General features: G+C 43.8%; 1 protein-coding gene across 1 annotated transcript in view; it reads right to left on the bottom strand.

The window, feature by feature from the left end:
• Positions 1-13,126, bottom strand: part of tnmd (tenomodulin) — a 208,394-nt gene that overhangs the window by 69,761 nt on the left and 125,507 nt on the right. The window contains exons 3-4 of the mRNA XM_038775967.1: positions 7,162-7,302; positions 2,368-2,481 (exon numbers count right to left, since the gene is read on the bottom strand). Of these exons, the coding sequence (XP_038631895.1) occupies positions 2,368-2,481; positions 7,162-7,302 (255 nt within the window). The remainder of the gene's footprint in view (positions 1-2,367; positions 2,482-7,161; positions 7,303-13,126) is intronic.

Genomic DNA, 13,126 nt, shown 5'->3' with positions numbered 1-13,126 from the left:
AAGGAAATCTGCTGTTCTTATCTGGTCTGGCCGATATTTAACGTCAGATGCACAATGATGTGGGTGATTCACAACTGTCCTTTGAAATGGCCTTATCAAGCTAAAGACATATTAGGGAACCGCAATAATATTGGCCTAGCCAGCAGCATCCATACCCCATGAAGGACTAAATGAAAAGTAAGGTGATGAAAAAAGGGAAATTGCACAGTTGAGTAAAAGATCATCTGTGCGATTCTCCGTCGGTGGGATCCTCCACTTCGCCAGCAGTGCGCCCACACCCGTGGGTTTCCCAATGGTGTGGGGGTGGCCACAATGGGAAACCCCATTGGCCGGTTGCAGGAACAGAGAATCCCCCTGCCGGCACCTCACTGTCCTGCAGCTTTACAGTGAAAGGCTCCAGCAAAGAAAATGCATTGATCAAGATAAATCAGGACTTAGTGGTGAGTTAGATCCGTTAGTAGCGTCTCCGAATTATGGGTTTGCGGATTCACCTGCAGGACTTCAGCACAACACTCAAGGCTGATGTTCCATACACTACTGAGGAGGTCTGCACTTGTGTTTCGAATGAGACACTACGCTGAGTCCCTGTCTGCTTTTTCCATCAGTCATAAAATATCCCATGGGCACTCTTTCGAAGAAGTACAAGGGAGTGATCCCTGGTCTCATGGCCAATATTTATCTCTCAATCAACATCACAAAAACAAAACATTTGGTCATTACCACGTTGTTGTTTGTGGGAGTTATTGTCAGCAATATGGCCGCCAAACTGCTTACATTACAACAGTGATGACACTTCAGTAGTATTTCACTGGCTGTAAAGCACTTTTAGACATCTGGTGGTTTTCAACAGCACCTTATAAATCCAAGTACTTTATGTAGGTAACATTGAGCTTTGCTTTAAAATCTATGGTCTGTTGATGTTTTGAGCATTTTAAGGGTTTGGCCTCGTAACAAACCTTAATTCCAAGTGAGGCTGTAGGGAACAAAGCAGGGAGAGAGCTTTCTTTACCACCATGAGGTTTTACAGCACTAATATTGAGAAGAAGGTTACAAAGAGTTAATAAAAACACAAGCAAGAGCAAGCAAACCCAAATGATAAATTGATGTAAAAAAAAATTAGTTGAAGTAATATTTTGAGGTGCGACCTGCATTTCTGAAAATAGTAATTTAAACAAATTTAAATACGGTGGCAGCAGTGTGCACCATCTACACAATGCACCACAGCAACTTACCACGGGTCCTTTGACAGCACCTTCTAAACGTCGCTGGGTCCAAATCTTGGAACTCCTTCCTAATAGCACTGCACATAGACTGCAGAGGTTCAAGAAGGCGGCTCATCACCACCTTCTCAAGGTCAATTAGGGATGGGTAATAAATGCTGGCCCAGCCAGCGATGACCACATCTTGCGAAATAATAGATTTAAAAAAAAATCTGTATTCTTTTCATGGTCAAAATCTAATGGACTTTTCTCCTGCCTTATATTCAACAGAGGACAATATAACTGCCGTTATAAATTTCTCCACTTGTGTATGGTGGACTGAGCAGTGATGAATTGCTGTCTAATGTCTACTGTGTGTGAAATGTGTTGGTCGTAAAACAAAAACATTTATTAAAAAAGTTTCTGTGACATATCAATACAGCAATTTTCAATTCTGAGTACTCAGATTGGCAGAAAGTTGAGCATGACAAAGGTGTGATGCAGAATGTAATAAAAGTCACTTCACCCTGTCCCAACAATGCGTCTTCACCTTAATCTTAAACAAAGCTGCCCAATTCTTCCAATAGATTACTCCACCTCATATTATTTTCTTACGTTTCAAAAACAGATAGAATTTCCAGTCCAATACCCAATCATTACAAGGAAGGTACTTACATATCCTAAACGGGCAACGGTGAAAAATCACAATCTGTCCGGAAATGCATGCACCAATGACCACTATTAGCCTTGTAAGAACTGCTGGGAAAAGATTAAGGCGGTTGTCTTGGTAACAATTTGTTTTCTTTGGGCTATATCTGTGTGGGATTCTGTGATGTTCACATGAAACAGTCTTTGCAGAATTGATGATCAGCTTAGAATTTCTGAACATCATTTGCTATTAAATCGAACGTCTGACCTATTCAGAAGCGCTGCATGATTTCCCCCTTACTATTTCTGAAAGGAGTTGTCATCTTTCAGAATATTCTGTTGTCAAAATTCAATTGCAGAAAAAATACTCCAGCCATTTTGAAATGATATTGAACTAAAATGAGAGAAATTGTGGATTAAACCTTTTTTTCTCCATTTGTATGCTGTAAATCTGAAAGGGTTAAGGATCTCTTGCACCGTGCAGGAAAGACTTTCGAAACTGCAAGCTCTTCATACCTACCAAACTAATCAATTCTTCATCATTCTTGATGGGCGCAGTATTGGGAAGAATAATTTTATTTTGGCTTTTGATGTAACATTTTTCTCCTCCAGCGAACCGTATCCCTGTTAGTCCCTAAAAAAAAAATGTAATTTGTTCTTCATACTGTACAGACGTGATGTGTTAGCAAAGCAAAATAAGAAAAAAAATAAAGTAGCAGTGGCAAAAGATTTTTTTTATCAGTCAAACATAAATGTACACCAGTGTCTGAAGCTGCCAAAGGCACAGAGACCTCCTTCCTTCCCAATATGACGTTATGCTTAATAAATTTGACACAATACGTGGCACAGTTCAGTGAACTAAAAGAAGAATATGATAACAATAAAGGAAAACGCAGTGGCATGCAGTATACACATTCCAAACTTTTCATCCATATGTTTCCAGTAGACTATTTTGTGGTTCATTTGAAAAAGGTAACATGCGCTTTCTTTCAATATGCACTGTTTAATGTATGAGCTATCAATAGTACAGTAAGACACAGCTTTCAATGGTGTTAGTGGACAACTGAAAACTCCAAAGTGGCGAGGAAAAAGTGTCGATAATATTTTCATGCTTTTGAAGGTAGTTTAGGAGACCCTCAACACCACTGCTGCGAAATCTGTGAATCTGGCTGTGGAGTGGAGGATGGAAGATACCTCAAGTGTAACTGTTGGTAGCCGCCTTAAGTGAAGGAGCTCAACAAGTGCTGATGGGCACAGCCATGGAAGTGGTAACGTACTTCTGGTTGGGAAGGACAGTTACCTGAAGAGAGCAGAAGGAAGTAACCATGATAATATCAAATGTTGCCCTCTTCATTCAGCAGAGCTGGCAGCAGGTCAGGAAGAAGATGCATTGGTTACAGAGAAGCATGGTAAGAGAAGGGTAAAGCATTGTTAAGTTGGAGCACAGGCCACACATTCAAACATATGGACATATGGAATAGGAGCAGCTGCAGGCCATTTGGCCCCTTGAGCCTACTCCGCCCTTCAATAAGATCATGGCTGATCTGTTTGTGTAGAGTTTCATATTCCCCATTTACACCCGCTAACCTTTGATTCCCTTGCCCAACAATAATCTATCTACCTCCACATTAAAAATATTCATGACCCCACTTCCACCATCTTCTGAGGCAGAGAGTTCCAAAGTCGCATAACCCTCTGAGAGAAAAAAATCTCCTCATCTCAGTCCTCTAACGGTATCCCTTAATTTTAAAAGTATGCCCCTAGTTCTGGACTCACCCACAGGAGGAAACATTCGTTCAACGTCCAAGAAACAAAATTGTCAACCAACAAATATACTTACAAATATATTTTATCAAAGCTTTTCAGCTTGCATTCATCGAGACAATTGCAAGAATACCAATGACAGGGGAAAGAACAACTTTATACTGTATGGGAAGAGGGTGCTGATTGGTTAGAAAATGGACTAATTGATGAAGGATTGCCATGGAGAATGCACCAGTTGATGCTGAATGACAGTTAACTGTCAAACATTGTTTGAAATTTAAGCCACACAGTTTGACTCTGGTCAACACATTCCCCTGGGAATGAACCAGTGAGTGGCTATCTATCACTTATTTATTTAGCTGAAACAGGTGCAATGTTCATACATGTTTTTTATGTCTGCACATAACATTGCATCTTCATCCCTTATGTAGGTTATTCTCTCCTGGCGTCTATCCTATTCCAGTCCTTTCCATTTGCTTTTGCTTTCTGTGGTATTTGATTGTTCAGTTCTGTGTTTGATTATGAGAGTTTGGTAACAGATCAGTGCTCACTGTTTGATTGAGTAAGCCTGGATGCAGACTCAGAGGGAAGTAAACAGATTCAGAAGCTGCTAGAAGCTAGAACTGGGCTAAACGTGAGTGCAGGCATTTTGTGATTGCGGAGATATTTCCAAACTCTGATAAATAAAGCATTGCATTGCTGTGGGATACGTAAAATATACAACATATCCCCTCCCCCGTTTCTCGGCCTTGTTTAAAAACTGTTACTACTCAAGGCACTCTCAGTTCTGACAAAGGGTCAACAAAAAGAAAGATGAGTTGCTGACTATTCCAAGCATTTTCACTTACTATTATTGAAGAAACTATTATTAAGAGTGCCAAGATTACAAAGGTAAATTCATAGTTGTATAACCCCCATGCTCACCTCGCCTTCCCCCCCCCCCCCCCCCCCGCCTCGCCCCCGCCCCCTCCCCATCAGGGAGACTTTGACGCCGGTGTCGGGCAAAGTTGGGGCAGGAGCATTTCAACCCCAATCCTCCAATTATTATTGCTGTCTGCCTGAGATTGCAGAATTATATTTCAACCTGTTATTCTTTCACAATGTGGAAATTACACATTTAGTAAGGTATTGAAGTCCGTGAACATCAAAATGGGGGAAGAGTTAAATTGGACTGCTAACTTGCTATCGCCTATTTGACACTATAATACAATGTCAGGATCTACTCCAGGCAGTCCGCAATCAAAAAAAAGGACAAAGAGGCATACCACGATATTAAATATGCCGAAACAAAAATAATCATTTCCGATACAGAGTTCACGTAAGGAATTGGAATCAATGGGCGAGTCTCAGATACCGGTGTCCCTATGAGCAGGACTCTTAGTTAATGCTGATATGTATGGAGCAGTCTAAAGGATTCTACGGCTTCCCCTTTAGTGGAGAGGCAAACTCCAAAACAGCTGCCCCATAACCTGTTGCCAGTGGATGCTCGCTGTGGTGACCTATGCTGTCATTCACAGAGCAATTAGGTGGCCATCTCATCATAATTACTGCCCTCTGTGTTGTGCCTCATTCCTCTTAAAATTTGTCTGGTAGCTGATCCTATTGTGGTGGGTTTGTTGCTGAGGGCATATCCAGCTGCAGCCCGTGAACCACCCATTTTTTCTGTGCTGAAGACCCCTCCTGACCTCATTCTCCACTCAGATATCCGTAGCAATGGCTCAGGGGTATAGCCACCAAGACTAATGGCTCACTCTACTCTCCTACGTATAACTCTAGTTTTTAAAGCTCTTTAATGCCAGGTAGGAACTGTGGTGTTCTTTGAGTTGCTAAATTCAGGATGGTTGGCGTCATGTTCACAAAGACTACAAAATTGCTTGAACTTGAATAAAGCTATAAATTTATTAACACTACAAATTTGGATTCGATATGTACTCCTAAATAATACAGTTGATTATTAGCATATAATCTACACTCATCTACAACTAATCTTTATACTGTTATAAACAATGGGGCAGGCCGTATCTGCGCCACAGAGTGGTGTGAACCACTCCGGCATCAGGCCGCCCAGAAGGTGCGGAATCCTCCGCATATCCGGGAGCTAGGCCGGCGCTGGAGTGGTTGGCGCCACGCCAACCAGTGCTGAAGGCCTCCACCGACCGGCGCGGGTTGGAGTATGTGTAGGAGCGCCAGGGTGTTCGGCGCATGCGCAGAACCGCTCGTGTGTTTCCTGCACATGCGCCGGGGGTTTCTTTCCGCGCCGGCCATCGCGGAGCCTTACACAGGTCGGCGCGGAGGGAAAGAGTGCCCCCACAGCACAGGCCCGCCAGCAGATCGGTGGGCCCCTATCGCTGGCCAGGCCACCGTGGGGGTCCCCGGGGCCGCAACCCCCCCCTCCCCCGAGGAATCTGCAAGCCACCCTCAAAGCCAGGTCCTGCCGGTATGGACCTTGTCCATTTCACGCCGACGGGACTGACAGGAAACGGGCAGCCGCTCGGCCCACCGGGGCCTGGAGTATCGCCCGGGGAGCCACTGCCAACGGCCCCCGACTGGCGTGGCGCGATCCCTGCCCCCGCCCAAAAAACGGCGTTGGACAATTCATCAACCGGCTTCGGAGCGGCGGGGTGGGATTCACGCTGCCCCCCCCCCCCCCCCCCCCCCGGCGATTCTCCGACCCGGCAGGGGGTCGGAGAATCCCACCCCTAATCTCTACTTCAGTCTGTCTCTAGTTAACCCCTGCACTACTCTCCTCCACAAGGCTTAGCATCAATGTCATATACTTGTAACTTTAGCTCCCTCTAGTGGCTGTTCTTAGACACTTCATTAACCCTTGCAGTTCTTACATCTATTTCTGAGAGATTTAAAACAAAGGGCTCTGAACATTGATCTGCTGGCGCTTGTTCCTGATATTCCACCATCCTTGAAGCACAACTACTTTCCCTAGCTTCATTTACACCGGACCTGTTCCCAACTTTGATATTTTTTCCCTCTGTTTAATCAGGTATTGAATGAAAAGCAATTGCTGTCTAAAAGTTCATTATTACATCTGCAACTTTATAGGACTATTTGAATATATAAAATCCAAAGGAGATGGACAGCAGATTCCAGCGAAGAATTGTTGATTACTGTAAAGATTAAATGGGTCGCTGAGCAGTATAACCCACATGCAACAAAGTCACAACTGGCTTGTCAAGGTCAGGTTGAAAATCTTTGATATTCTGTTTACACCACGATATATATTTATATATTCTCTCAAATGTCTTAGTGCTGTTTGAATTTCATGTTGTAACTCACTCGCATAGACAATGGGGGAGTACATGACTGTTGTTTGGACTGGAAACTGAGCATATTATTTGGCAGATGCCAAAGGTAAAAAAATAATTCTCGCATGAATAAATGTATTATGATTGTTTACAATATAGTTGAGTACATTAGCCCCTATCGGCTGATGTAAGCTAACACTGAATTTCCCTATCTGTGCATTAATTGCACGCCCTACTTTTACTTGTGGGCTTGAAGAAAAGGGGGAAAATAGAAACTACCATTGACTCACGGTTTTGAAATCATGGACTTCCACAGACTGATCGCTACCATTTCCTGTTGTGAAGGTCTCAAAGCTGTTCATGGCATCAATCTTCAGTAAACTTTCTTTTATGGTACCGTTGATGTTTATCCGGTAGAAAAAATCATAAATCTGAAATAAAACATCATCTATTTTACAATTCTGATACAACAATGTAGTTGGAAATACTTGGTCATTACATAGAAAATTCATGCAGTTTAGCTCAAGGAGCAAGATTGGAACCTATTTGCCTCGATTGACCATGTTGGTGAGACTAGATTGTGTCAACTGACTAATGAAATATAAATGCGTTTAAGTGTTTTAAGAAAGAAAATGAATAGAAACAGTAACTAATAATTATTTGCCCCTGGATAATGAGGCACTTCCTATGGCTCTATCATTGTAACCATGACTGTCTGGTACCGTAAGCTTATCAAGATCGAGCACATTTTAAGTGCCAGTACTTTGGGGGAAATACTCTGACTTGTGAGCATGGAAGGACACTTTGGAGAGTTCTATCGTTCAGGTGTGAATGTTATAAATTCTGCCAGCAATCAGCTAAACCACCTAAATAGATGTTAACTGAAATGAATTCATTTCCACCTTTTCAGTGATGAGAATGACCCATGTCGATGGATATAATATCAAACCCTGATGGCAAACGCTGAAGTTTTGCAGAATCCCATGTGTACATATTTTGCAAAACTGTCAATCAAACCCCCAAAAATATTTCTTGCATCAAAAATAAATCTACCAGTGCAGGAAGGTGAAATGAAGCATTGACGTTAGTTCCTCAATTCGGCCTCACTTTAAATGGTGACATGAACTCACACATTAACTTATTAAATGTTTCTGAGCGTTTCGCACAAAGACTGTTTTTTCTTTACAGATGGGTGTCATTTTCTCATATTAAATAACTTTGTTAATTTTTTCTCTGCTGGCATAACTGGGACCTGGTGCGTGTTAAAACATTCTAATTGGAAATTTGCAGTTTGGCTTAAGTTAATTGGACCTGCCTCAATTAGTTTTCTTGTTCACTGGCACAAAAAAAGATTTACTGCCAGAGGAAACCTACATTGGAATTTCATGTGGTGCGAACAGAATGTCCAAGTTAAACAATTGAAATATTATCCCTATCACTGCGCTAAAAGTTTTTTCAGACATGTTAAGATATTCTGAAAGTACACCCTATAACAATCAGACAAAGCACTTTTGCCACCTCAGATCTGCAAATAATTAGCAACACATACCTTTAAATTTATAAAATCCTATCCATGCAGTCCATCATGCATGTGCCAGTTCTTTGACAGTGTTATCCAATTAGTCCCTTTCCCTGCTCTGTCACCGGAATTCTGTAGTTTTCTTCCCTTGCATGATACAGATATACTTAGCCAACGTATTTGAAAGTTACTATTGAATCTGCTTTCAATACCCTTTCAGGCAATGAATTTCAGAACACCATAACAAAATTAAAATACAGATTCTCTTCACCTCACTTATGGCTCTTTTGGCAATGACCTTAATGTCCTCTGTTTGTCACCTTTTCTCCCTGTGGGAACAGTTTATTCCTATTTACTCTTCATCAAAATTCTTCATGATTTGGAATACTTCCATTAAATCTCCCATTAACCTTCTCTGTTCCAAGCAGAACAATACAGTTGCTCGAATCTCTCCTTGTTACTCAAGTTCCTAATCACTGATAACTATTCCAGTAAATCCCCTCTGCATACTCTCTGAAGCCTTGATATCCTTTGCGATGTTTGGTGCCACAAATGGCAACAAAACTCCAACTGAGGCCTAAGCAGTGATTTATAAAGGCTTCGCACAGCATCATGGGTTGATTTTTTAAATAGCTGTCACGATGGGTTTGGAGGTGGATGGACTCAAAGTCTTCTGACAGTGGATAAGGTGGATGACCGCGGTGGCACAGTGGCTAGCACTGCAATTTCACAGCTCCAGGGACCTTGGTTCAATCCCAGCCTCGGGAGACTGTCCGTGTGGAGTTTGTACATTTTCCCCATGTCTCCATGCATTTCCCCGGGTACTCCCGTTTCCTTCCACAGTCCAAAAGTGTGTAGGTTAGGTGGATTGGCCAAGCTAATTTGCCCGTTGTGTTCAAAAGGTTAGGTGGGGTTATGGGGTTGCGGGGGTGTGGTGGGGGAGTGGGCCTTGGTGGAGTGCTCATTCAGAGGGACGGTGAAGACTCGATGGGCCAAATGGCCTCCTTCTACACTGTAGGGATTCTATGATCCTATGATGCAATGTGCCAGTCTCGTGCCTGCTTTTCAGCCATTTTCATTCCAGGAGGATCAGGCATGGCACCAGACTGGCGGGGGTTGCTAATGACTATGTTGGGTAGCCTGTTAGACTAATAAAATGGGGGAATTCCAGCATTCCATCCCGCTAGTAAATCCCGCCCTAGTACCTGTCATGGTCGGTTGGTGGATGGGTTGATCCTTATTGAGGAGAGCCTGGCAGCCGTGGCCATGCTAACAATGAAAATTTTAAACACCTTTTTGTTATGTACATCGGCAGCTCCTGCATCAGATGGCGGGGGTGCTGATGTGGCATTGTTGAAGGAATCCTATTGGTCCTCCAGCCTCAAAAGCTGATTCACCATTTTTAATTAGACAGTGAACATGCATTCAGGCCATTAATTGGCTTGCCAGTTAAAGGCACTCAACATGACTTGGGGTCAAGACTTGGATCAGGTAGCAACCTCAGAAAACAAATCCAGCCCTTTGTCTCAACTTATAAAGCATGGAGCCAATATGCTTTATTTTAAACCAGCCTTTTCAACTTGTTCTGACACCATCAAAGATTTATGTACTTAAATCCCCAGATCACAGCGATTTTGAGCTTGTGCTAGCTGTCTGCGGGATTGGCGTCACTGGGTGGAAAATCCCACGAAAATCAGGAAACTTGATTTTCGGCGGAGAGATTGTGTTTCCTGATTTTCTGCACCCTTCGTCGGCGATATCACGGAACCCATTAGAATACATTTCCATCATGTTAATGATCAACAGGGGCCTCACGGTAGCATGGTGGTTAGCATCAATGCTTCACAGCTCCAGGGTCCCAGGTTCGATTCCCGGCTGGGTCACTGTCTGTGTGGAGTCTGCACGTCCTCCCCGTGTGTGCGTGGGTTTCCTCCGGGTGCTCCGGTTTCCTCCCACAGTCCAAAGATGTGCGGGTTAGGTGGATTGGCCATGCTAAATTGCCCGTAGTGTAAGGTTAATGGGGGGATTGTTGGGTTACGGGTATACGGGTTACGTGGGTTTAAGTAGGGTGATCATTGCTCGGCACAACATCGAGGGCCGAAGGGCCTGTTCTGTGCTGTACTGTTCTATGTACTGTTCTATCACTTTACATCTTATTGGCAAGGCCCCGCCACATGATTCCCTCTGACAAAATATACCTATGTCGCCAACATCATGTCACTTTGGCAAGGTTCACAACAGATTTGGCCAGATGTCAGGCAGTCTGACCCCAGCAAAGGTTGGCAGTGCCAGGTTGGCAGTGCCAGGGATGGGCCCTAGTGGGTGTCCCATGGGGGGGGGAGGGAGGTGCATTGATGTGTGGTAAGGGATGGGGGGGCTGTGCTGGCTATACCTTTGCGTTGTTGGGGGGAGGGTGAAATGTTGTCTATTAATTGAGGTTGTCTATTAATTAATTGGACTTGAGGTTGTTTTCGTTAGAGAGAAGGTTAAGAGGCGACTTAATAGAGGCATACAAAATGATCAGAGGGTTAGATAGGGTGGACAGTGAGAGCCTTCTCCCGCGGATGGAGGTGGCTAGCACGAGGGGACATAGCCTTAAATTGAGGGGTAATAGATATAGGACAGACGTCAGAGGTAGGTTTTTGACGCAAAGAGTGGTGAGGCCGTGGAATGCCCTACCTGCAACAGTAGTGAGCTCGCCAACATTGAGGGCATTTAAAAGTTTATTGGATAAGCATATGGATGATAATGGCATTGTGTAGGTTAGATGGCCTTTAGTTTTTGAGTTCCAATGTCGGTGCAACATCATGGGCCGAAGGGCCTGTACTGCGCTGTATCGTTCTATGTTCTATGTTCTAATGTTGGACGGTCAGAGGTTTGGACTGATGGGGCTGGGGAGGGGGGAGCCCCCAAAAATTCCACAATGGAGTTTGGGGGCCTTTAGGCTGCAGTGTTGATTGAGGCGCCTTTAAAGATCTGTGGAGCTGCTTGCCAGCTCTATGAAGCCCCACCAGAGTGATGATGCAAACAACTCCCACTCATTTCTTTCCTCTCTAAGATGCTCAATATTTGGAGAGAAAACACGTCTGTGTGATTGGAGAGTTACACACCAGTTTTCAGTCTGAGCATGACACTTTGCCAAATTCTCGTAAGGTTCCAAGTTTTAAAAAATATATTTTTATTGAAGACATTTTTCATAATATACATAATCGTACATTGCAAAAATAACAGTCAATAATCGACAACCCCACTAAATCCAACCCTTCAAAAAAAAACTAAAAAAAACCTAACGGTTGAACGGTGACTAACTCTTCGAAAAAGGAGATGAATGGCTGCCATGTCTAGTAGAACCCTCCTGCTGACCCCTAATGATATACTCGACCTTCTCCAGATATAAAAACTCCTTAAGGTCACCCAGCCAAGCCGAGGCACTGGGCAGAGCATGAGATCACACAAGCAGAACCTGCCTCCGGGCAATCAACCGGGCAAAGGCGAGGACGTCTGCCTTCACCCCTCTCTGCAGCACCGATGAGTCTGGAACCCTGAAAATGGCCACCGGCGGACAAGGTTCCAGCTTGATACCAAGAATCTCTGACATGGTGTCAAAAAAGGAGAAACTTTCAAGCTTAGGACACGACCCGAACGTGTGGGTATGATTCACCAGCTGCGAGAACAACGCTCGCAACTATCCTCCACCCGCAAGAAACAAACACTCATCCTCGCCTTGGTCAGACGTGCCCTGTGCACCATCTTGAACTGAATCAAGCAGAGCCGAGCACATGAGGAGGTAGAGTTGACCCTGAGAAGAGCTTGCCTCCACACCCACAAAACCAAACCCAGTTCACCCTCACACTTCATCTCATCCAACGGAGCCTGCTCCTCCGAGTTGATCTGGCCATAAATGTCGAAAATCCTCCCCACACCCGCATCAACCAGAATTGAATCCTATTCAAGAAAGAAGGCGAAGGTGCCAAGGGAAATTAAGAAAACTCCTTTTGCAAGAAACTCCACTGTCACCAGACTCCTAAATGACCCTCTTATGGACTGACCTCATTAAAACTACACCCTGTATGCCTCATCTGATGCCAGTGCTTATGTAGTTACACGGTATATCTTGTGTTGCCCTATTATGTATTTTCTTTTCTTCCCTTTTCTTCCCATGTACTTAATGATCTGTTGAGCAGCTCGCAGAAAAATACTTTTCACTGTACCTCGGTACATGTGACAATAAACAAACCCAATCCAATCCAACCACAAAAGTTAGTCCTCGGGAATTGGAATTTGCCCAAAAGCTCCTCAAAACTGGAAAACATACCCTCCACAAACAGGTCCGCAAACATTTCCAGACCCTCCTGCCCCCATGACCTAAACATTGAACCTAAATCCGCTGGCACAAAGAGACGGGGGACCACAAATAAGGACTAACAATAAGCTTAAAATGTTGTGTAAACTGCCTCCAAATTCTCAGTGTGGATACCAATACCGGACTTGAGCTAAATTCTGCAGGGGAAACAGAAGCGAGGCAGTTACCAAAGCCTCCAAACTAGGAGAACTACAAGAGCTCACCTCTATCTGCCCCCATATGGAATTTGGTTCCCTAAGCCACCCCAGTACTTTTTCAATATTAGCTGCACAATAATGAAATAACAAATTAAATAAAGCTAAGCCATTTGACTGTCTCTCTCTCTGGAGTAGTGCCCTACGAATACTTCGGGGTCTTGTCCATCTAAATGAAG

The sequence above is a fragment of the Scyliorhinus canicula genome, chromosome 17 (genome assembly GCF_902713615.1).
Source record: "Scyliorhinus canicula chromosome 17, sScyCan1.1, whole genome shotgun sequence".
Lineage (NCBI taxonomy): Eukaryota > Metazoa > Chordata > Chondrichthyes > Carcharhiniformes > Scyliorhinidae > Scyliorhinus > Scyliorhinus canicula.
The sequence above is the reverse complement of the archived record's forward strand: the minus strand, read 5'-3'. Positions and strand labels throughout refer to the sequence as shown.